Source organism: Barbus barbus (assembly GCF_936440315.1).
Source record: "Barbus barbus genome assembly, chromosome: 11".
Taxonomy (NCBI): domain Eukaryota; kingdom Metazoa; phylum Chordata; class Actinopteri; order Cypriniformes; family Cyprinidae; genus Barbus; species Barbus barbus.
The window spans coordinates 10,467,935-10,493,592 of NC_136739.1; the positions used below are offsets into that span (position 1 = coordinate 10,467,935).

General features: G+C 37.8%; 1 protein-coding gene across 3 annotated transcripts in view; it reads left to right on the forward strand.

Annotated features, from left to right (window-relative positions):
- Positions 1-25,658, forward strand: part of LOC306877190 (formin-like protein 2) — a 100,237-nt gene that overhangs the window by 66,990 nt on the left and 7,589 nt on the right. For 2 of the 3 annotated variants that reach the window (XM_079428776.1, XM_079428775.1), the window contains exons 7-25: positions 5,169-5,277; positions 6,040-6,116; positions 6,807-6,900; positions 7,387-7,461; positions 8,235-8,345; positions 8,458-8,607; positions 9,132-9,233; positions 9,732-10,065; positions 11,118-11,300; positions 17,692-17,816; positions 18,916-19,118; positions 19,414-19,648; positions 20,599-20,667; positions 20,746-20,826; positions 21,052-21,181; positions 21,299-21,462; positions 21,984-22,085; positions 22,236-22,334; positions 23,735-23,858. In XM_079428776.1, coding sequence (XP_079284902.1) covers positions 5,169-5,277; positions 6,040-6,116; positions 6,807-6,900; positions 7,387-7,461; positions 8,235-8,345; positions 8,458-8,607; positions 9,132-9,233; positions 9,732-10,065; positions 11,118-11,300; positions 17,692-17,816; positions 18,916-19,118; positions 19,414-19,648; positions 20,599-20,667; positions 20,746-20,826; positions 21,052-21,181; positions 21,299-21,462; positions 21,984-22,085; positions 22,236-22,334; positions 23,735-23,858 — 2,567 coding nt within the window. Of the gene's footprint in view, positions 1-5,168; positions 5,278-6,039; positions 6,117-6,806; positions 6,901-7,386; positions 7,462-8,234; positions 8,346-8,457; positions 8,608-9,131; positions 9,234-9,731; positions 10,066-11,117; positions 11,301-17,691; positions 17,817-18,915; positions 19,119-19,413; positions 19,649-20,598; positions 20,668-20,745; positions 20,827-21,051; positions 21,182-21,298; positions 21,463-21,983; positions 22,086-22,235; positions 22,335-23,734; positions 23,859-24,995; positions 25,098-25,658 lie in introns of all 3 variants that reach the window. The other variant, XM_079428777.1, reaches the window with a different exon arrangement.

The following is a 25,658-nucleotide window of genomic DNA, read 5'->3' on the forward strand; positions in this document are numbered from 1 at the left end:
TTTATCAAAAATATCTGTGACAAAGTCAATTACCACGGAAAATGTAGGTTCAGGCAGGGGTGGGCGATCGGGATCGTCTCTATCGCAGTTACACGCTCATGTGACGTTTCTGTACATGGTCATGAAAACTTATCGTTTGCAAGCATTTTTAAGCATTGCAGTTTTAAAATAAGTGATTTTAATTTTAAAATAAAAGATAATTAATTTCGCTATTTCGTGCTGTTAAAGAGCCGTGCGCACATGAAGACAGTGCTCATAGAGCGTGGGAGTATTGAACTGAGCATTGAGTTATTTTTGCCACTTTATAGGCCTTGGACAGTTAAATACACACCCTTGTATGTGTCAAAATATGCCAGCCTTTGCAAGTATCCTTGTAAACACAGTAATTTAGGTCTTAAATAAAAGCAAACAGCTGAGGAAGAAAACACATCTGGGTCACACTTTATTTTAAGGTCCAATTCTTGCTATTAACAAACCATTAACTACAACTTTTGCCTCAATAAACTCCCAATTTGATGCTTTAATAGTTAGTGAGGTAGTTGTTAAGCTCAGGTATTGTGTAGGAATATGCATGTAGAATATTTTCTTTTATAAGTACTATTAAACAGCCAATATGTTAATAATAGGCAGGCTAATAAGCAACTAGTTAATAATGAGAATTGGTCCCTATACTAAAGTGTCGCCCACATGTATATCAATATACTGGATCCAGGCAGTTCTTAAAGTGACAGCAGTCAAAAATTCCTGCTATCTGTCATTCATGTTATCCAAACAAGAAAAGAGAAAAAAAATCTCTCGCTGCTCTAGACTAAATCACTTTTGTAACTTCAATAAGAAGAAATATATATTTAATTTACACAGAGTAGAATATGCAGGGTTTTATGCATTTGATAATTTTTTACAATGTATGTAACATTTCTTATGTATTTGTTCTATTTTTGTCCTATTGCTTGTAATTTGTTTCTTATGCTTATTTAATATCTGACCACTTATTTTCAGTGAACCTGCGTTATTTTGTTGTAGTTGTTTTAGGCTAGTATTAGTTTTTTGGGATATTATTGACACTGGTGACAAAAATTTGACATTTCTATGGTGTCAAAAATTTCCATATCTTAAATATCTTGCAGTATTTAAACCAAAAATAACTATAGGAAAGGGAAGTGGTGTGTGGCCAAGTATGGTGACCCATACTCGGAATTTGTGCTCTGCATTTAACCCATCCAAGTGAACACACAGTAATGAACATACACCCGGAGCAGTGGGCAGCCAATGCTGCGGCGCCCGGGGAGCAGTTGGGGGTTCGGTGCCTTGCTCAAGGGTCTCATCTCAGTCATGGTATTGAGGGTGGAGAGAGTGTTGGTTATTCACTCCCCCACCAACAATCCCTGCCGGACCTGAGACTCGAACCCACAATCTTCAGGTTACAAGTCCAACTCTCTCTCCATTAGGCCACGACTGCCCTATGTTTATCGTTACCGTAAAATAAAATTACTCATATTATGATACAGTATAAGGTTTTGATCATATCGCCCACCCCTAGGCTCAGTCCTCTATTTATAATAATAAAGGAGCACTCATTTGTAGTGATGCACTTCCAGAGGAAGTCTTTGTGGCAAAATACTGCAACAGGATATGCTTTAAATACACACTCATTGGAAGTATAGCCACAAGATTACTCAGTACACAGCATGTGACGAGTGTGATAAAATCTCTCACTAAACATGTCTTTGTAAATTTATATCCAATCTTTCAACTGCTTTATCAGAATAGGGATATGATGTCAGAATACCTACAGAATACTGTTTACACAGAGCAAACTCCACCTATAGGAATTACATCTGTAGCACATAATCAAAGATGCATCCACCTATACCACTAAAAAGACAATTTGGACGGTTACAGTACAGTCAAGCCATGTCATGTTTATTCATAAAGCACTATATACAATACAGACTGCTTCAAAGCAGCTTTACAGTAATAATCAGTTTCAATGTCACAAAATTTAGAAACAATAAAAACTTCATTTTTAGCTATAAAGTAGCTCTACAGAATACAACAGTGGCATTATTGAGCTCAATTTAATTTAATTATTCATCAATCTTATTTGATAGTTAAATTGATACAGTTCGATGAATATTAATTGTCTTTTAAGCCCCAAATAACACATTTAAAAGCTCAAATAACATTTGTTCAGGGGATAATTATAAATTCTTTAAAGCTTCACATTTTATATAAGTTCTAAACCCCAAATAGCTCAAATAATTGTATGTTCTTTACATACAGTACAGGTTTTTTTTTTTCCTCCTAACTGGCAAACGAGACCAAATTATTTTCTGTTCTCTTATCAAAAAACACGTATCTTGGAGCATTAACTTTTGCAACTACAGAGGACGTGTTTAAGCGTGTGCGCTTGTGAAATCACCTGACAGATACGAGTCAGGAAAATTGTGTTCTGGATGAGCACAGTCATACATCTGGAGATACAGTATGACAAAGACATTACACACGCATGCGATTCAGTACTCTCTGCAAGAGCTTCTAGGCCCTTGTGATGTTTTGGACAATAAGTCCAAATAATGTTAGCAGACAATAAGTTTGTAAAGACATTCACACATTATAATTCCCGCTCATGTCAGAGTTGAAAGACAAACCACATCACAGCAATAATGCAGCTGTGAAATTCTAGCAATCAGTGCAGACTAGGGGTGTGAGATGTTGACAAAAAATGATATCAGGATATTTTCTGGGATTTTGTTGAGAACAATAATAAGGTATTTCACTGAATGTGTTTCTGCACTTGTATATTAGCTGGTTAAAGCCTGTCATGGACATGTGACACTCGAAGCATTTCATATTCTCCACATAATTTTTCTAAATTTATAAGATTTTTGCATCTTATTTTATGTCAGATTCATACATTTAATCAGTAAATTCAATTGGAATAAGACACTACTGTTACCAATCAAATTAATTTAGTATCCATTTTGTACTGCATAAGAAGTATTTAGACGTATTTACACTGCAATTCCAATTGCATAAATAATGATAAAATGTAAAAAAAAAAAAATATATATATTTTAATATTGAAATATGATGTTTTAATGAAATGATATTTTAAATATGAAACTAAAACCACCAGTAGGAGGCAGTTCACTGCATTAATGAGTGAGTCACTGAGTCATTAATTCAGCTGAATGATTCAACTGGCTGATTGATTTAGGAACGAAGCAATTGACTTTCTTTATGAATGGATCATTGAATCATTGATTCATTCAAAAATGCTAATTCATTCAGTAACGACACACCACAGTTTGTTGATGCACAACAGCTCTGTTGCGGCTTTGTTTGGAATGATTTTCATTGGCGAAATAGAGCAAAAACTCACAATATTAATTTCCTGTTTATTGATCTATTGAACAAAATAAATATCAAATTTGCAATGGTGCTGATATTCGTGAAACCAGCACACTTGCTTGTGTTTACGGCATTGCTTAACTGTGTCATGCATTATACTATATATGAACTGCGTTATATGAACTGTAGTCTGTCAGGCTAAATCACACAGTGAAAGTGGATGTGTTTTTTTTTGTTTTCTTGCAAAGTGAATGACTATGCTTACACATGGTTAAAACAACAATCACAGTATTATCATAGATGATACATATTATATTACACACCACTAGTGCAGACCTGTGTGTGTTAATGTTCTGTGTGCATTGCTGAATGAGTTCAGCATTGAGTACAAACCATCCCCTCAGGCACTGCTGCTGACATATTGCATTATGTGTGTGTGTGTGTGTGTGTGTGTTTTCAGAAAATCACGCCCAGCTTGTCTTGTGACAATCTTGAAAAGAACTGGGTGCCCTTTGTGTTAGTTTGTGTGTAAACCTTCTCTAGTCTGTTTGTGAGCCTGTTTAGACTTCTGTTTGTTGTGTGCATAATTTTGTATGTCCTTGTCGATCGGTGAGAGTTAGTAAAATGTGTATCTATTTTATACCTGTTTGTGTGTGTTCTTTGTGTGCATCTGTTGCTGTGCTTCTCTGTTCTCACACATAAAAGCCTTTGGCTTGGGCCCGATGGCTGGCATGCATGTCAATGATGCTGCTGTTGTGTTGTGGAGGTGATATGTGTGCACAGAGCGCTTTAACTGCTGTAAGATAATGCAAATCCTCACACATCACTCACAGGAAAAGCTGCTGACAGACCTAAACACAGCACTTGTTACAATATAAGAATACTTCCTGTGGTCCTGATCCCTCTGCCTTGATTTAGTCTTGTGAGTCTACATCAGGATATGACTCTAGATTTGTGTTTACAAGAAGATGATGCATATTTTTCATGCTTGTAATCATTTTAAACATCTTGAGAAGTGGTTATTTGTTTAAAATAATAGTGTAGCTTTTAAAAGAAAGAACTACCTTTAAAAAGTTTGGGGTCAGTAAGATTTTTTTAAATAAATTAATATTTTAATTCAGCAAGGATGCTTTAAATTGACAGCAAAGACATTTATAAAGGTACAATTTAATGTACATTTGTTGTTCTTTTGCACTTTCGATTTGTTATAGAATCCTGAAAAATGTTTTCTACAAAAAATTTAAGCAGTACAATTTTAAACCATGATAATGTAAAACTGTAGACTGGAGTAATGGCTGCTGAATATTCATATTTGCATCACAGGGTTAAACTACATTAAGAAAAAAAAAATATTAATGTAGAACAATTATTTGTGAAAAATGTGATTGTGTGTGTGAATTTGACAGCATTAATGTTTCAATTGTATTTTTGATCAGATTAATGCAGTCTTGGTTGACATTAGATACTTTTCAAAAATATTAAAGTCTTACTTACCCCAAACTTTTGATTAATAGTGTATGTTATAGCAATAACATCATCCTCATGTAGTTCCAAACCTGTACAACTTTATTTCTTCTGTAGAAAATAATAGGAGATATTTTGTGGAATGTCCAAGCTGCTTCTTTTCTGTTCAATGAAAGTGAATGTGAACAGCTCAGACATTCTGCTAAACATCTCCTGTGTTCCACAGAAGAACAGGAGTCAATTGGGTTTGGAACAGCACAAGGGTAACTGAATAATGACAGTATTTTCATATGTTGGATAAACTATTGATTTTCTTGATTAATAAACTTCAGTTGTTGTTTTGCTCTCAGGTCTAACACGTTACCCAGTCGGAGGACACTGAAGAATTCCAGATTAGTATGTAAGAAAGACGACGTTCATGTGTGCATCATGTGCCTACGAGCCATCATGAACTACCAGGTAAAACACTCACAGACTCACTCACTTTGAATCTATATTAGTAAAGACCTCTTATAGGGCTTTCCATTCTCTCCGGATCATAGAACACAATGCAAAATCAACAAAATGCCACTTTTTTTGTGAACCCTTTATAATTAGTTCAACTGCTTAATCACAAAAAGCACAATACTACTTAAAGCTATTATAAGTAAGTTTGTGTGATAAACTTGCATGAATTAAAATAAATTGTGGGATGTTCTTGGTGTTAAAATGAGTTATTAAATGCAAATATTATGCAGTGTTTTATTTTATATTTGATGTAAACGTTTTGAATTACTGTAATACTGAAATTCCTGTAGTATTAAATACTGATTTTTTTTTTTTTCTGTCGTATGACTTGTACATCCAGTGTCAAATGTAAATTTCCCCCAAATGACTGCTGCAAAATCAGTCATTTTGATTGCAAAAAATCACTCAAAAAGTGTTGTCCTGGTGAGACTGGTTTTCATACCACATCACTGACATTTGCGATATCCAACTTCTAACACTCAGAAAAATCTTGACATTATTAGAATTAAAGAAAAAAGATCACAAACAGTGAGGTCAAGCTGTTCAAGACATTGTGGGCCTCACTTATGCAGAAAACCCATACACACACACAGAGAGACACACACATTGATTCATGGAAAGCTGTTTGGTCTTTATCATATTTTATGTTCAGATAATAAATCTTGAAGATCCTGCCATGTATACTAATTAGTCCTCTCTCTGTCTTTCTCTCAGTATGGCTTCAACATGGTCATGTCTCACCCTCATGCTGTGAATGAAATTGCACTAAGTCTGAACAATAAGAATCCCAGGTAACCCATTGAGCTGGAGTAAATGTGTGTGTGTATCTCTGAAAGAGAGGCTACTTTCCCAGAATCCACCGCTTTAATTCATGCGGGTTGTGACTCCTCTTTCAGAGTCATAAATACTGGCAGCTACAACAACAGACCCCTTAATCTCAGTGTGCAGTTGGACGGGTTCTTTACTCCATCTGTGTAAATGACAGCAGTAGGAGAAAATGTTGATTATTTTGTTGTTTTTGGGGTCAACAAGTTTTTTGGAACAAGTCCCGTATGCTCACTAAAGCTGTATTTATTTGATCAAAAATACAGTAAAACATCAATATTGTGAAAAATTATTACAATTTAAATTAACTGTTTTCTGTTTTTATATATTTTAAAATGTAATTTAATCCCACGATCAAAGCTTGAATTTTCAGCATCGTTACTCCAGTCTTCAATGTCACATGATCCTTCAGAAATTACAATATGTTGATTATCTGCTCAAGAAACATTTATGATTATTATCAGTGGTGAAAACAGTTGTGAATTTCTGACCCCAAACCTTTGAACTGCCGTGTAAATCTTCTGGATCTTCTAAAAGATGCAGAAGATATTTTACTTTTTGTTTGTTTGTTTGTTTTGCCAAAATGTGCAGTAATAGCCTCTGTAATCATGACAAAATGGATGTAATAAGTGTGATATTGCTTTCTGCTGGTACAGGACTAAAGCTCTGGTGCTGGAGCTGCTGGCTGCTGTGTGTCTGGTTCGAGGAGGTCACGAGATCATTCTCTCCGCCTTTGATCATTTTAAAGAGGTACATACACACTAATGCTATTTCTAACACACACATAAAAAAAATATTCAACTTCAGATAATAGAATTACAAAGGCACAGTTTTCAGTTTAAAAGCTGTAGTCTGTGTTCCAGAAGTCACTAATGTACACGGATAACTATATATATGAATGAGGGCAGTGTGTGAAGTTTTAGGCTGATTGTCCTGTACAAATAAATAGATTTAGACACACACTAAACACATTTATTATTGATTTGTTTAGTAGGAGGATCAAAACAGCTTCTGAATGAATTCATATCTCTCTGGTCTGTGTAGGAGAGATCAAGCTCCTATATTATTTCTAAAGGGATGATTTGAGAACAGAAATGAACTACTGTACTGCATCAAGGTGTTTTTGAAATATCAAAAGATTTTATTAGAGGCTAAAAGAGATCATCTCATTTTCATTTTCTTCATTATTTTAATGTTCTCTCTCACTGCATGAGCTATTTCTTTATTGCTTTGCAGGTGTGTTCAGAAGATCAGCGGTTTGAGAAACTCATGGAGCATTTCAAGAACGAAGATAATAACATCGACTTCATGGTATGTATTAGACTAGCATCCAAATATACACATTTCCTTTAGCAATCATGATTATTAATGCTCTAAAATACATACCACACTGTACCACTGATTGACACTTTCAGCTGTGAGATATAATTATTAAAACAAATAGCTTATTGCAGGAGAGACTTATATCCTACTTAAGAGCTTTATTAAGCAGCAATACAAGAAAATAATATAATATATAACAGCATTGTCAAATAGGCTAAAATATAAATAAAGACAGCACAATTTAGCGTGCAAGGATAATGTTCTTGTAAACATGCAAGACTGGATATTTTCAAGCATATTACACAGCTACTTACCAAATAAATGCACATGATGTGTTGACTTGAGTTTAAAACACAGCTATATAGAAACAACGGCCCGTTAAGTTTAGCACTTGTTATACAGAAACTTTTTTTCTGCAGAATCCAGTAATTGAGCAATCTGAATTAAATATTCCAAACTGCTGTACAGATTTATTTGTATAGTGCTTTTAGTAATACACATTGTTTCAAAGCAGCTTTACTGAAAATCATGATGTTAATGTTCATAATATATTAATATCTTCATGACTTATAGTTGCATACTGTATATATAGGCCCAATCCACAGCTGTACAGAAAAATAATTAAATAAAAATAATAATTAAGATTTCTATTGCTAGGTATTTTCATTTCTATTGTTAAAACTCAGTTTTCTTCAGTAAATCAATTGAAAGCCTTCAGTTTTACTGGGTTGAAATGTAGCATGGTGTATAATGTTTTTCAGGTTGCATGCATGCAGTTCATAAACATTGTGGTTCATTCTGTGGAAGACATGAATTTCAGAGTGCACTTACAGTACGACTTCACAAAGCTGGGTCTGGATGAATATCTGAACGTGAGTAAACTTCAGTGCTGAGTCTTCTGATGCTAATGTTCAGTATTGCTATAACCGTCGAGTGAGCTGAAAGAGGATCCATCACTCTCTCTCTGTCGCTGTCTGTGAGTAGAAACTGAAGCACACCGAGAGTGATAAGCTACATGTGCAGATTCAGGCGTACCTGGATAACGTGTTCGATGTTGGGGCTCTGTTAGAGGATGCAGAGACCAAGAACGCAGCGCTGGAGAGAGTGGAGGAACTGGAGGAGAACATGTCTCATGTTAGTACTGTTTTTACAGCTACACTCATTATAAAATTCCAATAGAATCCAGAAAAACAATTTAAGTTCCATATTCAGGAATGCTTACCATTCAAGGCCTTTTGTTTAACAATGCACCACCTGCCCAACAACATGACCTTACATTACCAGTATTGAGTTCAGCTGAAAGCCTTTAATGATAATGCAACATGATAGGACCCTGTCATACATGTAGCTTGACCTTTGACCTTTTGAAATAGTTGGGCCATCTGGCCAAAGGATGACTTCCTGACCCGACTAATCTCCTCATTAGTGTGGCATTGATTTTTATAGTGTACTGCATAGTCAAGAATTCAGATTAATCAGGATTCATGAATACTAAAGTGATATTGCTGTGAATCTGAAGTTTAATATTTACGCAACCCTGGCTGGACTCTTTTGAGATTTAAGTGCTCTGTCTCAGCATGACTTATTTGTGTCTTTGTGAGTCTGCGTTCTGTAGCTGGAGTCTTATTTCTTGTTGATTCTTGTTTGTGGTTTTCTAGCTGACAGAGAAGTTGCAGGACACAGAGAATGAGGCGATGGCAAAAATCGTTGAGCTGGAGAAACAACTGATGCAAAAAAATAAAGAGCTGGAGTCTATTCGGGTAAATGATGCATCCTTACATCACATCCCCATGATTTCTTGAGTTGACTATACGGTTTGGTACATTATGGGTTCTTTGAGTGTATATATTATTTAATGCTTAAAATTTAGTTACAATATCGATATCGACTGTACTTTCACAAAACCCAAACAATGCTCATCACTGTACATTATTCCAACAAAGAAACAAATGTTTTTCTTCGTAGTCAAAAACATCAAAACTGTCTCTAAAACAACTTTTCCACTGATGTCACCTGAGCCTTATTAACTATTAATGTTAATGGTTATGTTGTGCATTATTGCAGATTTTATACTCCTCTAAATTGCAGCTTTTGATAAACAGTTTTATTTCTATTAATTGTGCAGCCCCATTTATATATTTAAATGTTACATTTCATTTAATTAAATAGCCGTTCGTCAACTCACAAACCCTCTGCAGTTCCCACACAAACCCCCAGGAGTTTCTTTAACTCAAAACTCGTGCTCCCTGTCGTGACAGGAGGTGTATAAAGACGCCAGCTCTCAGGTGCACACCCTGCGTCGGATGGTGAAGGAGAAGGACGAGGCCATTCAGAAACAGAGCAACCTGGAGAAGAAGATCCATGAGCTGGAGAAACAGGGAACCATCAAGATCCAGAAGAAAGCGGATGGGGACATTGCCATCCTGACGTCCCCTCCACAGGGGAACGGGCATCTGCCAGAGTCACAGGGCGTAGCTGGGGTGTCTGGTGAGGGCATGGTCAGTCATGGAGGTGTGGCTAATGGGGCAGCACATGGCCTGACCATGCCTGATCTTCCGCCACCCCCTCCACCTCCTCCTATGCCGGAGACATGTGAGTGACCTCTCCTGATTCTATATACTGGAAGTGAGTTTGACATTGCAATACAGTCTAATTTATTCTATTCAGATTACTTGTATCACTATGTTTTGCTTGAGTCCAAAATCAGAGGTGGACAGTAAATACTCTTTAAAAAGTATCTCTACTTAATCAGAGTGTTTTTCTTTAATGTTGTACTTTTTACTGCCCTACATTTCATAAATAAAAGTTTTCTAAAGATAAACACTGATAAAGTACAGACACTTGAAAATGTACTTTTAAAGCAGAGTAAAAATACTTCAGTACTATCTGCCTCTGGCCAAAATCCAAAATAAAACTACCCCTAAAATTTAAGATAAGGGGGCAAAAAAATGCCGCTGCACAATTTAACTAAATCTGTTACTACTCTTGCATGTTAAAATTGTATTGGTAGCAGCCTACAATATTCTGATCGATTAGGCTGATTGAATTAGTTGAATAAATGCAAGTCTTTGACATAAAAGGCAACACGGATACATTTTAATAAGGACATTTTTAAGATTGCCCCTCACAAAGGTTCAAAAAATGCCTGTGAAAATCAATCCCAGTGCAGCTTATTCTGGTCAAAATACATCCATTTAGTCAGGAAGAGAACATCTAATGTAGCCGATATATAGACATGTGATGTTTAAAGGGGAGAAATCTGAAATTAGATACTACTCTAAAAGGAAAGTTTAATATACGTGCGCACAAGAATATTTTTTTTTTTTAGGTGAATCTTACAAAGTAAATTTTTCTAAATCAGTCAAATATAGAAACAGCTAATGGAATCTGTGGTTACACTTTATTTTAAGGAGTCCTTGTTACTGTGTAATTATACATTAAATACTTTATAGTAATATTAATTAACTACATGTACTTACTATATGGTTAGGGTTAGAATGAGGGTTTGGCTTAGGGTTACTTGCATGTAATTATGCATAATTTATTGCTATTATAATAGTAAGTGCATGTAACGTGTAATAAGGACACCTTAATATAAAGTGTTCTCGAACCTGCTTTTTCCTTCTTCTTCTTGTGTTTTCCAGTACCAAACGGTCCATCTGCTGCTCCAGCACCAGCTCCTCCTCCTCCTCCTCCTCCTCCTCCTCCTCCTCCTCCTCTCCCCGCTGTGGATATATCTGCCCCTATGCCCCCTCCACCGCCCCCTATGGCTCCTCCACTTCCAGGCTGTGGATCTCCCACAGTCATCATGAACTCAGGACTGGCTGGTAATGTAACCTGCTTGACACTAAAGACAAAACCATAACAGTCATGAACAGCCATTATCACATGCGCAAACTATGATACATTGTACCAAAACAGTGACATGAGAGGAGGAACATCCCAGTGATTTAGACCCAGATGTGTATGCCGCAAACTTCTTAAGAAGCCTGAAGTATGCATTAGTTTTTGTTTAAAGTTCACGCATCAGTTGAGAACGGCTGCGGGTCTCTGGAGTCGCTGTCACACTGTCTCCTCTCATAGAGCACTGATAACAATCATCACAGGTCAAGCGGTTTGTTAGGTTTCCCATAAAAGGTTTAATGTCTGAACAAGCTCAATCTCGTTGACTGTACAGTATATCAGATTTTAAAAAATAACATCAGATGAAAAATAAATTTGCTTAATCTAATTTAATCTGATTTAATCTCTGTACAGTTTGTGTGAAGTTTTGTATTGATTTTAATGGAGAAGTAATAATTAGTGCACAAGAAGTAATAATTAGTGTTAGAAATAGATGGAGGCAGACTCTAGAAGTATTACAGAAATGTGCCCATAAAAACATTTGGAAACGTCTGTGCAAATTATAGCTATGCAAATTCTCAAATCTTGCAAGATTTACACTACCTTTTGAAATAATTTCATATTTCATGAAGTCTCTAATGCTCACCAAGGCTGCATTCATTTGATAAAAATACAGTAAAAATAGTATTAAACTACAAATTCTGACAATTTAAAATAATGTTTTAAATATTTTAAAATGTAATTTATTCCTGAATTTTCAGCATCTTTACTCCACTCTTCAGTGTCAAATGATCTTTCAGAAATCATTCTAATATACTGAAACATTTCTTATTTATCAATGTTGAAAAAAGTTATGCTGCTTAATATTTTTCAGGAAACTAAACATATTTTGTATTTCAAGAAAAAACTAATTCAAATTAACTGCATTTTTTTTGCAACATTATAAATGCATTTTCTCTCACTTTTGGTCAATTTAATGCATCCTTTCTGAATAAAATACTCATTTATTTTAGAAAAAAAATTCTTACTGACCCCAAATGATAGTCTTCGTACGTAGTGCAGAGTATACAGTAAATTTGAACAGCTTTTTTTATTCAAGCTTTCACTTAATTGCTTTTTATTATAAAAAGCTGTGTTTTACTCCAGTCTGTTGGTAATTAACTTCTCTCTCAAATTGATCTTCTTTCATTGCTTGTGAAACAATCTGTATTCAGGATTCAGCGGTAATGCAGCGGTAAAAAGGCCAATCAGATCTTTGGAATCAGAGGTTGTGTTTTTTTTTGCTCTTTAAGGTCGTCTTTCTCTCTGCTTGTGTTTGCTCTACCTGTTGCGCCGCCATAGAGGAACCCATCAAACTGTACTGTAGGTTTGTTGTGCCATGTCGTGTGTGCTCAGTCTGTCTGTGTGTGTGTGTGTGTGTGTGTGTGCGTGTCTGTCTGTCTGTCTGTCTGTCTGTCTGTCTGTCTGTCTGTGTGTCTGTGTGTCTGTGTCTGTGTCTGTGTGTGTGTGTGGTCATGGTATTTTAGTCTCTAAGAAAACACACTCAGTTCCTCTGTAATCTTGATCTGACAATGACTATGAAGCTTCATTGCTGGTTGTTCCTCTTGAAACTGAGCTTTGAATTGGATGCTTTTTTGCAGAACATTTCCTTACAGTTTAAAAACCAGAGAGGAACATTCTTTAGACCTTGCTTACAGAGTTCAGCAAATAACAGGACTGTAATGCCAACCTATGGGACCACATGTTCCATGAGACGTAAGCTCTTATTTCTACACTCCACAGTGGACAAAATCCCTCTTTCCAGAGCTCAAGCCATGAACCGCAACCTCATGGAAAACAAAACTACAATTCACATCAGCTCCACATCTACAGATCTATTTGTCATTAAGTTGCCATTAAGAACAGCATGGAAAACCTCATGGAACTCCAGTAAACACAAACACAGTCCAAGCGCAGTTTCACCTACACTCTTAAAAATAAAGGTGCTTCAAATGGTTCTTTAAGTGATGCCATAGAAGAACTGTTTTTGGTTCCACAAAGAACCATTCAGTCAAAGGTTCTTTAAAGTTTAACGTTTATTTTTTCCTTTTTTTCTGACTTTTAATTGATTTTATACAGATTCATTCTAGAATCTAAAATGTTGTTTTTTTTTTAATCACTGAGTTATTCAAGTAATCTGCTGAAAATTCCCTCTTTTCACATCACAGTAAAACAAGTTTTAAATATTTTATGAGTCTGAAGAGAATCTTGCTGAGCCAGCTAGTTAGTTAAATGTTGATTTATAGTAATTTACCTGATTAATAGCAATTAAAGGTGATTCTGTCGCCCCCTTGAGGACTAAAGCTTGTTACCGTCACAGTAACGTCTAGTTTATGTATGTAACCCTCCTTACGTGAAGGAGGGAACGGGGAAGTCATGTAGGGTGACCGACGAATTGGGATCTCGCTTAGAGAGACCAATCCACTTCGAGTGAAACTAAATGAGCCAGTGCACATTGGCATGCGATTATTGCATCCAGTTGCTGCTGATCACAGCGTGAGTATAAGTAGGCTGCAGGTGCAGCGCATATTCAGGTTTTCGCTGAGGAGCCGAGCCGGTGACCCAGTTACATACGTAACCAAGACGTTCCCTTTCAGTTGGTCACGCAGAGTCACGTCGGGTGACCGTCGAATTGGGATCCCTACCAAAGGGCCACGGAGACTGCCCGTTCCAGTGTGTTGTGGAAGCCTCCTGGGAACACTGGGAAAACGTACCCATTCCACTTGGAACCAGAACGCTGCGGAAGCCCAACCTTCCCGAAGGAGGTTCAGAAGCACTTACGCATATGAACAACCGCTTAGGTGCATATGGACAATTAGAGGTGATTGTAGCCTCTTGGATAATGGCAGTCTGCTGGGGAAACACTGGCTCGAAGGCTAAACCGTGGACTTACACATATGGAATCCAATTAGGTCTCTACATATGGAACCCAGCCCTCTACCGGTTCTCACGGATTCATCGAGTGAGGGCCTGGCGCCGGACGCTCCGCCACGTCTGGCTGCCAAGGGGATGGAGGAGCACGACAGGGTCTACAGTACGGACTCTCTGGAGCAGTTTTAGTAAGTCGACCCAAAACTGGATCCTCTCAGTGCTTCTACCCGTTTGAGGTGAGAACACAGGAGGAGACCGGTTCCACACGAAGGCTATAGAATCTAGCGAACGTGTTAGGCCAGCGAGGCGCCACGAGCCAATACCCAGTAGGATGCAACACTTCTAGTGGAGTGGGCTCTCAACCTGAACAGGCAGGGCACACCCTGTGCCTGATAAGCCAAGGTGATGGCGTCCACTATCCAGTGGGCCATCCTCTGCTTGGAGACGGCATTCCCCTTCTGCCGGCCTCCGTGACAGACAAAGAGCTGGTCTGAGGTCCTGAAGCTGTGCGTCCTGTCAACGTAGCATCTCAATGCTCGGACGGGACAAAGCAAAGCTAGGGCTGGGTCTGCCTCCTCCGGGGGCAGCGCTTGCAGGCTCACCACCTGGTCCCTGAAGGGAGTAGTAGGAACCTTGATCACATAGCCAGGCCGGGGTCTCAGGATTACCTGGGAGTCAGCCGGCCCAAACTCTAGGCACGAATCATCGACCGAAAATGCATGCAGGTCCCCTACCCTCTTGATGGAGGCCAATGCCAGCAGGAGCAGAGACTTCATTGAAAGAAACTTCAGCTCGACTGTCTGCAAAGGCTCAAATGGGCCCTGCTGTAGTGCTCTGAGTACTAGAGACAGGTCCCAAGAGGGTATAAAGGGGGGCCGTGGAGGATTTAACCTTCTTGCCCCCCTAAGGAACCTGATGACCAAGTCATGCTTCCCCACCGACTTCCCTTCCACGAGGTCGTGGTTGGCAGCAATTGCAGCCACATAAACTTTAAGGTTGGAGGGAGACAGCCTTCGCTCCAACTCATGCTGCAAGAAGGACAGCACGACTCTGATCGGGCACTCCCAGGGGTCTTCTCAATGAGAAGAACACTATTCGATGAACAGGTTCCTCTTCAAGGCATAAGCATGTGATGTGTCAACTACCTCTTGGGGTAGGTCACCTAGAAACTCCGCGTCCCATCCAGGGACCAGACATGAAGTTTCCAGAGGTCTGGACGCGGGTGCCATAAGGTGCCCCTTCTTTGAGTCAGTAGATCCTTGCTCAGAGGAATCTGCCTAGGAGGGGCTGTCACGAGGAGCATCAGTTCTGGGAACCAAGTCTGAGTGGGCCAGTACGGCGCCACAAGCAAGACCTGCTCCTTGTCCTCCCTGATCTTGCACAGTGTCTGTGCGAGAAGGCTCACTGGGGGAAACGCATACTTGCGAAGGCCCCGCGGCCAGCTGTGTGCCAGTGCGTCCATGCCGAGTGTTCCCTCGGTCAGGGAGTAAAACAACTGGCAATGAGAGGTCTCTAGAGACGCAAACAGCCACCAGCACAAGAGCTTCCTTGAGAGCGTTGACTCGCAGGCACTCGTAGCAGAGGTCAGGAGAAGAACGATAAGACCGCTCTGCTCCGAAGCGAAAAGCTGAATATGCGCTGCACCTGCTGCTTACTTATACTCACGCTGTGATCAGCGGCAGCTGGATGCAATAATCGCATGCCAATGTGCAGTGGCTCATTTATTTACACTCGAAGTGGATTGGTCTCTCAAAGCGAGATCCCAATTCGTCGGTCACCCGACGTGACGTCTCCGTGACCGACTGAAAGGGAACTCAAATAATTGAAGTATGGACAGCATGCTGTATTTACACAATTCTGTAGAATGTTTCTGACTTTAAGTCAGTCTTACAAATGCCAGAATGTCATTGCATTGTTAATAAAAATATGAAAGTAAATGGCATTTGCCAAAAAAAAAAAAACGTTTCCTCATTTAGACATTTATACAATTACTTTTAATCAACTTTTGTCAAATGACCACATTTAACATTTTTATTGTCCCTTTATATAAATAAATGTACATCATAAGGCAGTGAGACAAAAAATGCCATGCCTGCTGTGTAAGTGTTTGATTGTGTTGTGTTTGCATGTTGAAACAGTGTGCTGTGCCGTTACAGGCAACTGATCGTCAGATAAGGCAATAGTTGCGTAAATTAAGGAATGTTTTACACGCACTGAGAGTTTATTCTCGTTTTTCTGGCCACACTTTCTGCATGGCCTGATATCACACCATCATATTACCCATAACCCTCAGCTGAACTGGAAACTGCTCTCATTTCTCTTTGTAGCATTTGATCAGAGATCAGTATTGTCGGATTTTGAGCCTCAATCAAGCATGTTGCAATTTGTATTTGCTGTGTGTGAGTCAGATTCAGTCATTAACTGGATTATTTTTGTAAAGTGTGAACCTGCATAAATGAAGGAAACCCAACATTTGACTCATTCTCATACTGAGACACTGTTTGAGTCACATCCTCATATGTAAACCCAAGAACAGCCATGAGCGTCTGTCTCATTGCCTAAACACACAACGATATTGCTCAGATGTGCTCTTTCATAGTTTTCAGTCACGTTTCATAAATTTTCTCTAACCTTTCTCGTAATATTTATATAAATCAAAATAAACACAGTTTATGCAGCCATAAACACAAAATCTTTACTTGTCACACAATTACTGAAAGCTGACACTCAAATACCAGAACCACAAACAAAACCATCCAGTAATTCTCTGCCTTTGACGCAGTTTTCAATTTCATAAAACATTTTTTGCAAAACACAACACACAATACTCTTTGTAACACACAAAAATCTAACAGGACTTACTATTATGGCAAAGGTGTTTGCAAATGTTTGTTTTAGATGTGAGGCATTTTGCATTTTGTGTGTGCAATTCTTGGATTTGTGTACAGTTTTGAAAAAAAAAAAAAGGCAAAGTTTTGAAAATGTGTGTAAGCATGTGTTTCTTTGATATCTATTCTGAGCACAGTTTGAGACAGAGTTGAGATCTTATTTGAAACTCCAGAGGAGACATGTGAGATGTATTTTTCTCAGGATAAACATCTGAGAAGAGTCTCCATCTAAGCTAGTCTCTGTTTGATTTCAATGCTCTCAAGGAGAAACAATTAAGACATTGGTGAGATCCCATTTGTGCTTTAGCTTTCCTCGAGGAGTCTGTAATTCTGCATTCTCTCATTGTCATAATAGTGGCTCACGTGTGGTTTAGGATCAGAATATCCTGTCAGCAAAATCACATACTTCACAGAGCTGTTTTAGCTGTTCACACATTTCCCCTCATGTTCCCTCACAAATGTGCACTGGACACGTTCAGATCTGTGCCTGCTGTTCACAAACCAGCTCCACGTCACTGTTTTGTGTTTGTGTAACTGGAATGAGGTTGTTGACATGTGCTTTCTCTCATGTGTGTAGCTGTGAAGATCAAGAAACCCATCAAGACTAAGTTCCGTATGCCGGTGTTTAACTGGGTGGCGCTGAAGCCCAATCAGATCAACGGCACTGTGTTCAACGAGATCGATGACGAAAGAATACTGGAGGTGAGACAGACACAGTTTTGAAAACATTGAAAAAAAAAATTGAAACTTGGTCAAAACATTTGTTTTTCTGATACATGATGCAATATGAAGGCATTAAAGTGCATTCATTTCATAATTCATGCGTAATATGTTGCTGTATAATACATGATCATAATATATAATACTTGTTTTATATGTTGTAATTTATGATATTCTTTACAGGATTAACTCTGAATTGGTTATTCTTATAATGTATTACATCAGAGGATATAATTCAGAAAATGATGCATTACAATGTGAACTCTGATCCATAAATGCATCCTTTTAAGGCATTTATATATATAGTACACTACCATTCAAATGTTTTTTGTTTGTTCTTTGCTTTTTTCATCAAAGATTCATAAAACTTATCAAAAACAGTAAAGTCTTTTGCATTGTTGCAAACTACATTTTAAATACATACTGTTCTTTTGAACTTCCTATTCATCAAAGAATCCTAAAAAAATGTCTCAGTTTCCACAAAATATTAAGCAGTCCAGCCATTTTCAACATTTATGTTAATAGAAATTATAATTTAGCATCTAATCAGCATATTGAAATGATTTGTTAAGGATCGTGACACTGAGGACTGAAGTAATGATGCTGAAAATTCAGCTTTGCATTACAGAAATGCATGACATTTAAATTAGTATTTAAATAATATTATTTAAATACAGATTATAATAGAAAATATTAATTTCAAATTGTAATAATGTTCCACCACATTATTCGTCTTGTTGTTGTTTTTTACTGCATTTTTGATCAAATAGATGCAGCCTCAGAATAATTCAAAAACATTTAAAAATCTTACCAACCCAAAACATTTTTGTATATAGTACAGATATTTACATTGGTGTTGAATGACCCAATGTGAGGAGATTGTATATATTTGGCCCTGACTGTATTAAATCCGGTTAAAATAGCTTTTTTTTTCTTTATATACTGAATTGTTGGCTTGTTCTTTAGTTCCAGGCTAGCTTGTGCTTTAGGATTCCAGGCTAGCTGTTATTTTATAGTGTCAGATACAGTATAAAGATCAGGGATTTTAATGGTTAATAGTGACTGTGATTTGTCTTTTCAGGATCTGAATGTGGATGAGTTTGAGGAGATGTTTAAGACAAAAGCACAGGGGCCTGCCATAGACATCACCTCCAGCAAACAGAAGACCTCTCAGAAAGGACCAAATAAAATCTCGCTGCTGGATGCCAACAGATCAAAAAACCTGGCCATTACGCTCAGAAAAGTGGGCAAGGCATCAGAGGAGATCTGCAGAGCCATTCAAATGTAATTCACAGCCGACATACTAGAGTATATACAACAGAAAAGATCACCAACATCTCTTGATTAGCGTTTAAAATATTTCTTCATTTGTACTTTTTTTTATGACTAACCATGAAATTGGGCTCTAAACAGGACTGAAAACCGCAGCTATGTTTACACATAGGAGGTTGTCAGATTAATGAGGACAATGCTTTGATCTCTCTGTGTGTGTGTGTTTGTGTGTGTGTGTGTGTGTGTGTGTGTGTGTGTGTGTGTGTGTGTGTGTGTGTGTGTGTGTGTGTGTGTTTGTGTCCGCAAGGCTTGACCTCCGGACCTTGCCGGTGGATTTCGTGGAGTGTTTGATGAGGTTCATTCCAACTGAAGCGGAGCTGAAAGTTCTCCGGCAGTATGAGAAGGAGCGCAAACCTCTGGAGAACCTGACGGATGAGGACCGCTTCATGATCCAGTTCAGCAAGATCGAGCGTCTCATGCAGAAGATGACCATCATGGCGTTCGTGGCCAATTTCACAGAAAGTGTTCAGATGCTAACACCAGTAAGAGCTGACAGCACGTTTGCTCAAGAATTAAGCAGTAATTTGTTGTTTTCGCCCCAAATCTTCCAGGCAAATTTAGATAACTAAGACATGCCCATAGATCTTCTCATTTTTCTATAATACCCGTTTCTTTTCCACTCACTGTCTCTTGAATTCTTTCATAACCCTTCTTCACATGACGCTTTCCATGAATACAGTGCAAAACCATGTTTTCTTACAACTGAAAATTTGTTATCAAACTTTTTAATGAGGTAACAGAAACCGTAATCTTCCGAAAATGCTGATCGTTCACCTCAAACTAAGGTCAAACTAGTCTATTCATTTTACCAAAACTTGTCTAAATACACTTGAAAACACTTTCATTGTTAGGGATTTTATTGTTCTAGCAATAAACAGTGAATAAACTTTTTGAATTTATTTAAGCTCAAGGTGTAGCTAGCTTAGGACCAAATATTGGTTTGTAGTTACTGATGATACTTAAATACTACTGTTCAGTGATGTTTCTTGTAATAACTGGTGACAGGGATAAACGGGTGAGCTTGACAAGTGCAGTCAGTACTACAATATGTGAAAAAAATAAATGAGTAAAAAAATGTTTGCTTGTAGCATACAGTTGAATAGGTGCATATTACATCATTTTGGATGTTTCACAATTTTTGGTAACACTTTACAATTTTTAATGTATTAACTAGCAATGATTCATTTTTGTTAACGTTAGTTTTTATTTTTTTATAGTTATGTATTAGTAATACTTTATAAGTGCTGAGATTAACATTAACTAAGATGAATAGATGCTGTAGAAGTAGTTTTCATGTAAACTAATGTTGTTTACTGCTACTCAATGTTTTAAGCTAGCATTAAAAGTAGTTGGTTTTTAATGAAGAAAACTATAATGGTCAGCTGGACATTTGTACAGGTTCTATTATTGCCTTTTGTTTTTGTCTCAACAGCAACTTCACGCCGTTATTGCAGCATCTGTCTCCATCAAGTCCTCACAAAAACTCAAGAAGATTCTGGAAGTAAGTGTTTCGCTTCTTCTCTGATTCATTTTTCTCCAGACTGTGTGTGTCTTTATTGAGCGTGTGTTTCTCTCTCAGATCATCTTGGCATTGGGAAACTACATGAACAGCAGTAAAAGAGGAGCGGTGTACGGCTTCAAACTGCAGAGCTTAGACCTGGTACAATTTACATAGTATTACGCAGTAAAACTCAAATATTGGCTGTTAAAGTTAAATCCTTATGAATTATGCTCAAGGAATTAAGTTGCACCAAATACCTCTGGAATATTTAATCTAATCTTGTTGCAAAACGACACATTAATATATGTCCTTCATTTGTGATTTAATAATTAATGGAGTTGAGGGTTTAAATGTTCTGAGGGTTTGCATGTTTTCCTGTTCCAGTTATTAGACACTAAATCAACGGACCGCAAGGTTACTCTTCTGCACTACATCGCAAATGTAGTGAAGGAGAAATACCAGCAGGTGTCTCTCTTCTATAATGACCTGAACTATGTGGAGAAAGCTGCAGCAGGTATGAAACATGTAATATGTCAATTTGATTATATTTGCATAAACAGGGCAGGCCATATTTGCTCAGACATCAAAGAACAGATCTCAACTAAATGAGTTCTGTCTGTGTATTCTTTAGTCTCTCTGGAGAACGTCTTATTAGATGTGAAGGAGCTTCAGAGAGGGATGGATCTGACGAGGAGAGATTACAGCATGCATGGCCACAACACACTGCTCAAAGATTTCATACAGCAAAATGAGAATAAACTCAAAAAACTTCAGGATGATGCCAAGATCGCTCAGGTTCCACGAACATAGCACACACATCACCCAAAACACAGCTCAATAAACCTGCTTCACTCTCAGTTAAAGGGTCACATCATGAGGAATCTTGTTTTCCTTTACCATTTGATATTATCATAAAATCATAAAAACATAATATACATTTCAAAACTCAGCAGTTCCTCCCCAGTTCAAATGGAGCTTATATTGAAAATAAGCTGCAAAATGGCTTATCTAAACTTCCACAACTTTCTTAAAGTTAATTTGAGCTTTGCTTTACCATATTTGATGAGCTCTGTGTATCTACAGATATGAATAAAAGCCTAAATTAAATGTGTTCATCATATTAAGCAATTATGTCTTTTCAGAAGACTTGGAATAAACTGCTTGATTCATATAAAGTAAAAAAATATACAACAATCATATGACACCTTTTGATTGGGATTGTTATTCAAAGTTTTTATTTGAAGAGTCTTAGAAATTACATTTCATGTGATTCTCAATGTCGCTTATTTCTGTCTTTTCGTATCTCATTCTCTCAGGATGCCTTTGATGAAGTGGTGAAATTCTTTGGAGAAAACTCCAAAACAACACCCCCGTCCGTGTTTTTCCCAGTGTTTGTACGCTTTGTGAAAGCATACAGGGTAAAGCGACCAATCACCTGCTTTGCTTCATCCAGTCACACCATTACATCATCTGCTTCACTTTCTTCAGTCGTATGAACCCTAACAGCATTGATCACTCATATTGCACAACTTCCAAATGCCTCACTGATGGTATCTTCTCTCTGTCAGCAAGCAGAGGAGGATAATGAACAGAGGAAAAGACAGGAGCAGATTATGATGGAGAAGCTAATTGAGCAAGAAGCTATGATGGCGCAAGAGGATCAAAAGGTACAAAGGAGTGTGTGTGTGTGTGTGTGAGCGTGTGTATGTTCGTGCTTGTTTATGCTACATTGTGGGGACCAAATGTCCCCACAAGGATAGTGTAGTGAGTGGGGTGGGGCCGAGAGCCGTGGGAACGGAGCGAGGCTGGTGGAGTGAATGATAATGAGCTACACCTGCAACACTCACCGGTCTCGAGTCCCACGGAGGAGCTCCGGAAGGATAAAAGGAGGAGTGACGGCAGTGGAAGACAAGAGAGGACCAGGCCTGGACTTTATTTTGTGTGCGGCAGTCGTCCGTGAGGGGCTGCCGCTTTACTTTTGTGTTTATTTTATTTATTAAAGTCCTTAAATGTTTGTCGGTTCCCACCTCCTTCCCGTTCTGTGTAACGTTTTTTTTAACTTTGAAATTTTTGACATTGTGGGGACTGGCCTACAGTCCCCACGAGGGAAAAAAAATAGTAAATTATGTTTATCTGAAAGCGTAACAATGCAAACAGGTTTTTTGTAAGGGGTAGGTTTAGGGTTAGGGGATAGAAAATATTGTTTGGTCAGTATAAAAGTAATAGAAGTTTATGGAAAATCCCCACAATTCACAGAAATAAACGTGTGTGTGTGTGTGTGTCGGGGAAATGGGTTACTTAACTATAATTTGGGGACAAAACTAGCCTCTGAAGTGAGCGAAATCTGAAACCTAGGGATGCCATCGTTAGGAAAAATAATTAATGAATCTTTCAATGGATATATTATTTTAAATTTATTATATTTATTATAGTATTTTATTTTAGTCATTGTATTGTATTTTGTTTATTTCATTTTGCTATTTTAGTTTACTTTTTAGTAGGGTTTGTTTTAGGGTTACTTTTTAGTATATAAAATTATAAATAAAACATGTGACAAGTAACTTTATTAACAGCCTAAATGCAACATAATTCATGATAGTCTGCCCCTCAGCAATGTCAATATTGTGAAAAAAAAAAAGGCTAGTTCATTTTCTTTAACTTTTTGCAATTGGCAAAAAGTTCTTTTTGAACCCTGTGTATGCATGTACCTATTTAACCTTATTTTGGGGGCAAATTTAAAGTTAAATCTGACAAAATCTCTTTTTGGGGACATCCTCATTTGTAAAAACAGTATAAAAATTGTAGTAATACAGAAGGTTTTCTGTTTAGGTAAGTATCTAGAATTCATAACGGATGTCCTCTTTTAGATAGCGTGTGTGTGCCTGTTTCCCGATCCTCTCTGGAGACACAATGTTTACGGTATAATGTGGTGTTTTCTCTGTAAGTGTGACTGTTTAAACACATTATTTATCTGGTTAGAGGAGTATTTGTAGATGTTTTTTAGATTGAAGACAGCCTATTCAGCATTAATTGTGGATGTGTGAAATGTTATTGTGTGTGTGTTCAGTCTCCCTCTCATAAGAGCAAGCGTCAGCAGCAGGAGTTGATTACGGAGCTGAGGAAGAAGCAGGTGAAGGACAGCAGACATGTGTATGAGGGTAAAGACGGAGCCATTGAGGACATCATCACAGGTAATTCGCTGTTTGCTGATGGGGTCTGCATGCAGAGGGCTTTAAAACATACTACAAACAGTTGTAACGTTAGTTTGAGCAACTAACCAGCTCTCTGTGACTGGTGGAAAGCTTTACTGCTCAATAACAATTTACTGACCAGTGTGATTACATGCTGAATGTGTGTGTGCTCTTACTGCTTACAGCTGTGAGCTTGAGTACAGCTACTAAACACTGTGTGGATAGTGATTAGTGTAGTCTTAAGGGGGTCATATCACACCTTTTTTTTTCTGAGGTTCACTTGTCAAGACAAATTTATTTGCATAGTGCTTTTCACAATACACATTTATGGAAAATCACGAGGTTAATGTTTATATCTCACTGTTTGTCTCAATATCTTCATGCCTTACAGTCACATTTAGTAGACTAGAGCTGAGCAAAAATAGAGTTTACATTTTGTAAATATACAAGCCATCAAAACAGTTGAGAAATCCTATGTAAGTACAAACTAATTGCATGAGTGAACTGTATGTGGATAAAGTTGGCTATACTTACATATCCAGCATTTTTTTTGACACCTCCTGGGTTTTTGTTAAAACTTCAAGGCTTTTGATCAAACTTCTACACTTTTATAGTCCCGCCCACAGACAGTCAGATATTTTTGGGGAAAAAAGGGTAAACCTTTATATATTTTGAACATAGAATAAGTGACATATTAATGTCATCAAAGGCTGCAGAGGTTTGAAATTAGCGGATGGATGGATGGATCATTTAAATAAAAGCTCTGTTCACTGTGGACTAAAGGATTATTACAAAACCACATTATGTCTGACATATGAAATGTAAATGTGAATTCATTGATATGACCTCTTTATAGATTTTTTTCTTCATTTAAATTCTAGCCATGACAAAATCTCTGATCCTAGAAATTAGAACAGAATTATTTTTTGTACCTTTTTTGTAATTCTGGATTGGTCTTTTAAGTGTATATGTAATCCATATTGAAATAGTTTTAGCTTTATATAATAGTTGCTATAGTAGGCCTAACATGTGAATATTAGTGTGTGCTGTTGTGTGTAGAAAGTGCTAACATTGTGCTTGTTGCTCTGGCAGTTAAACCCTGTATTGTTTGTGTGTGTGTGTTTCGTCTGGATGCAGTGCTGAAGACTGCCCCCTTTACTGCGCGCACGGCCAAACGCAGCTCGCGTTACTTCAACGAGGAGCTCCACTTCTAAAGCTTAGACTCTCTCTCTCTTAAAGGTCGCTGGATAAAGCTGCTCTCTTTCATTCTGTGTCTGTGTGTGTGTGTGTGTGTGTGTGTGTGTGTGTGTGTGTGTGTGTGTGTGTGTGCACCCTTTCACACTTCACATTCCTGGTTTTATTTCCCTGTGGGGCGACTCTTCTGGATGTGGGCTGGAGTATGGACGTGATGTCATGGGCGTGTTCATTATTCCTTTCTTTTCCAACTAAACTCTTGCGTGACGGGGGGTTTGGGGAGGCGAGCATATGTTGACACCACAGTTTTCTTTTGCATGGAGTGTGTCATAAATTCATATTCATCATTGTAACATGAATGTAATAAGAGGAAATATGATGTCACAAAAACCCAAACACGTCAGAGTTTAGAATGAACTCTCTGTTCGTTTGAGCTGTTTAAACTGAAGTGTCAGCTCTATTGGTTGACTCAGAGCGCCCTCTGCAGTTTAAAAAGTAGCCAGATGTCTGAAAATATATAGTGCGTCACTCTTCCAAAATTATCCATTTTGCCTTTTTTGTTGCTGTATCATCAAAAGCATTGGTCCCACTTTATATTAAGTGGCC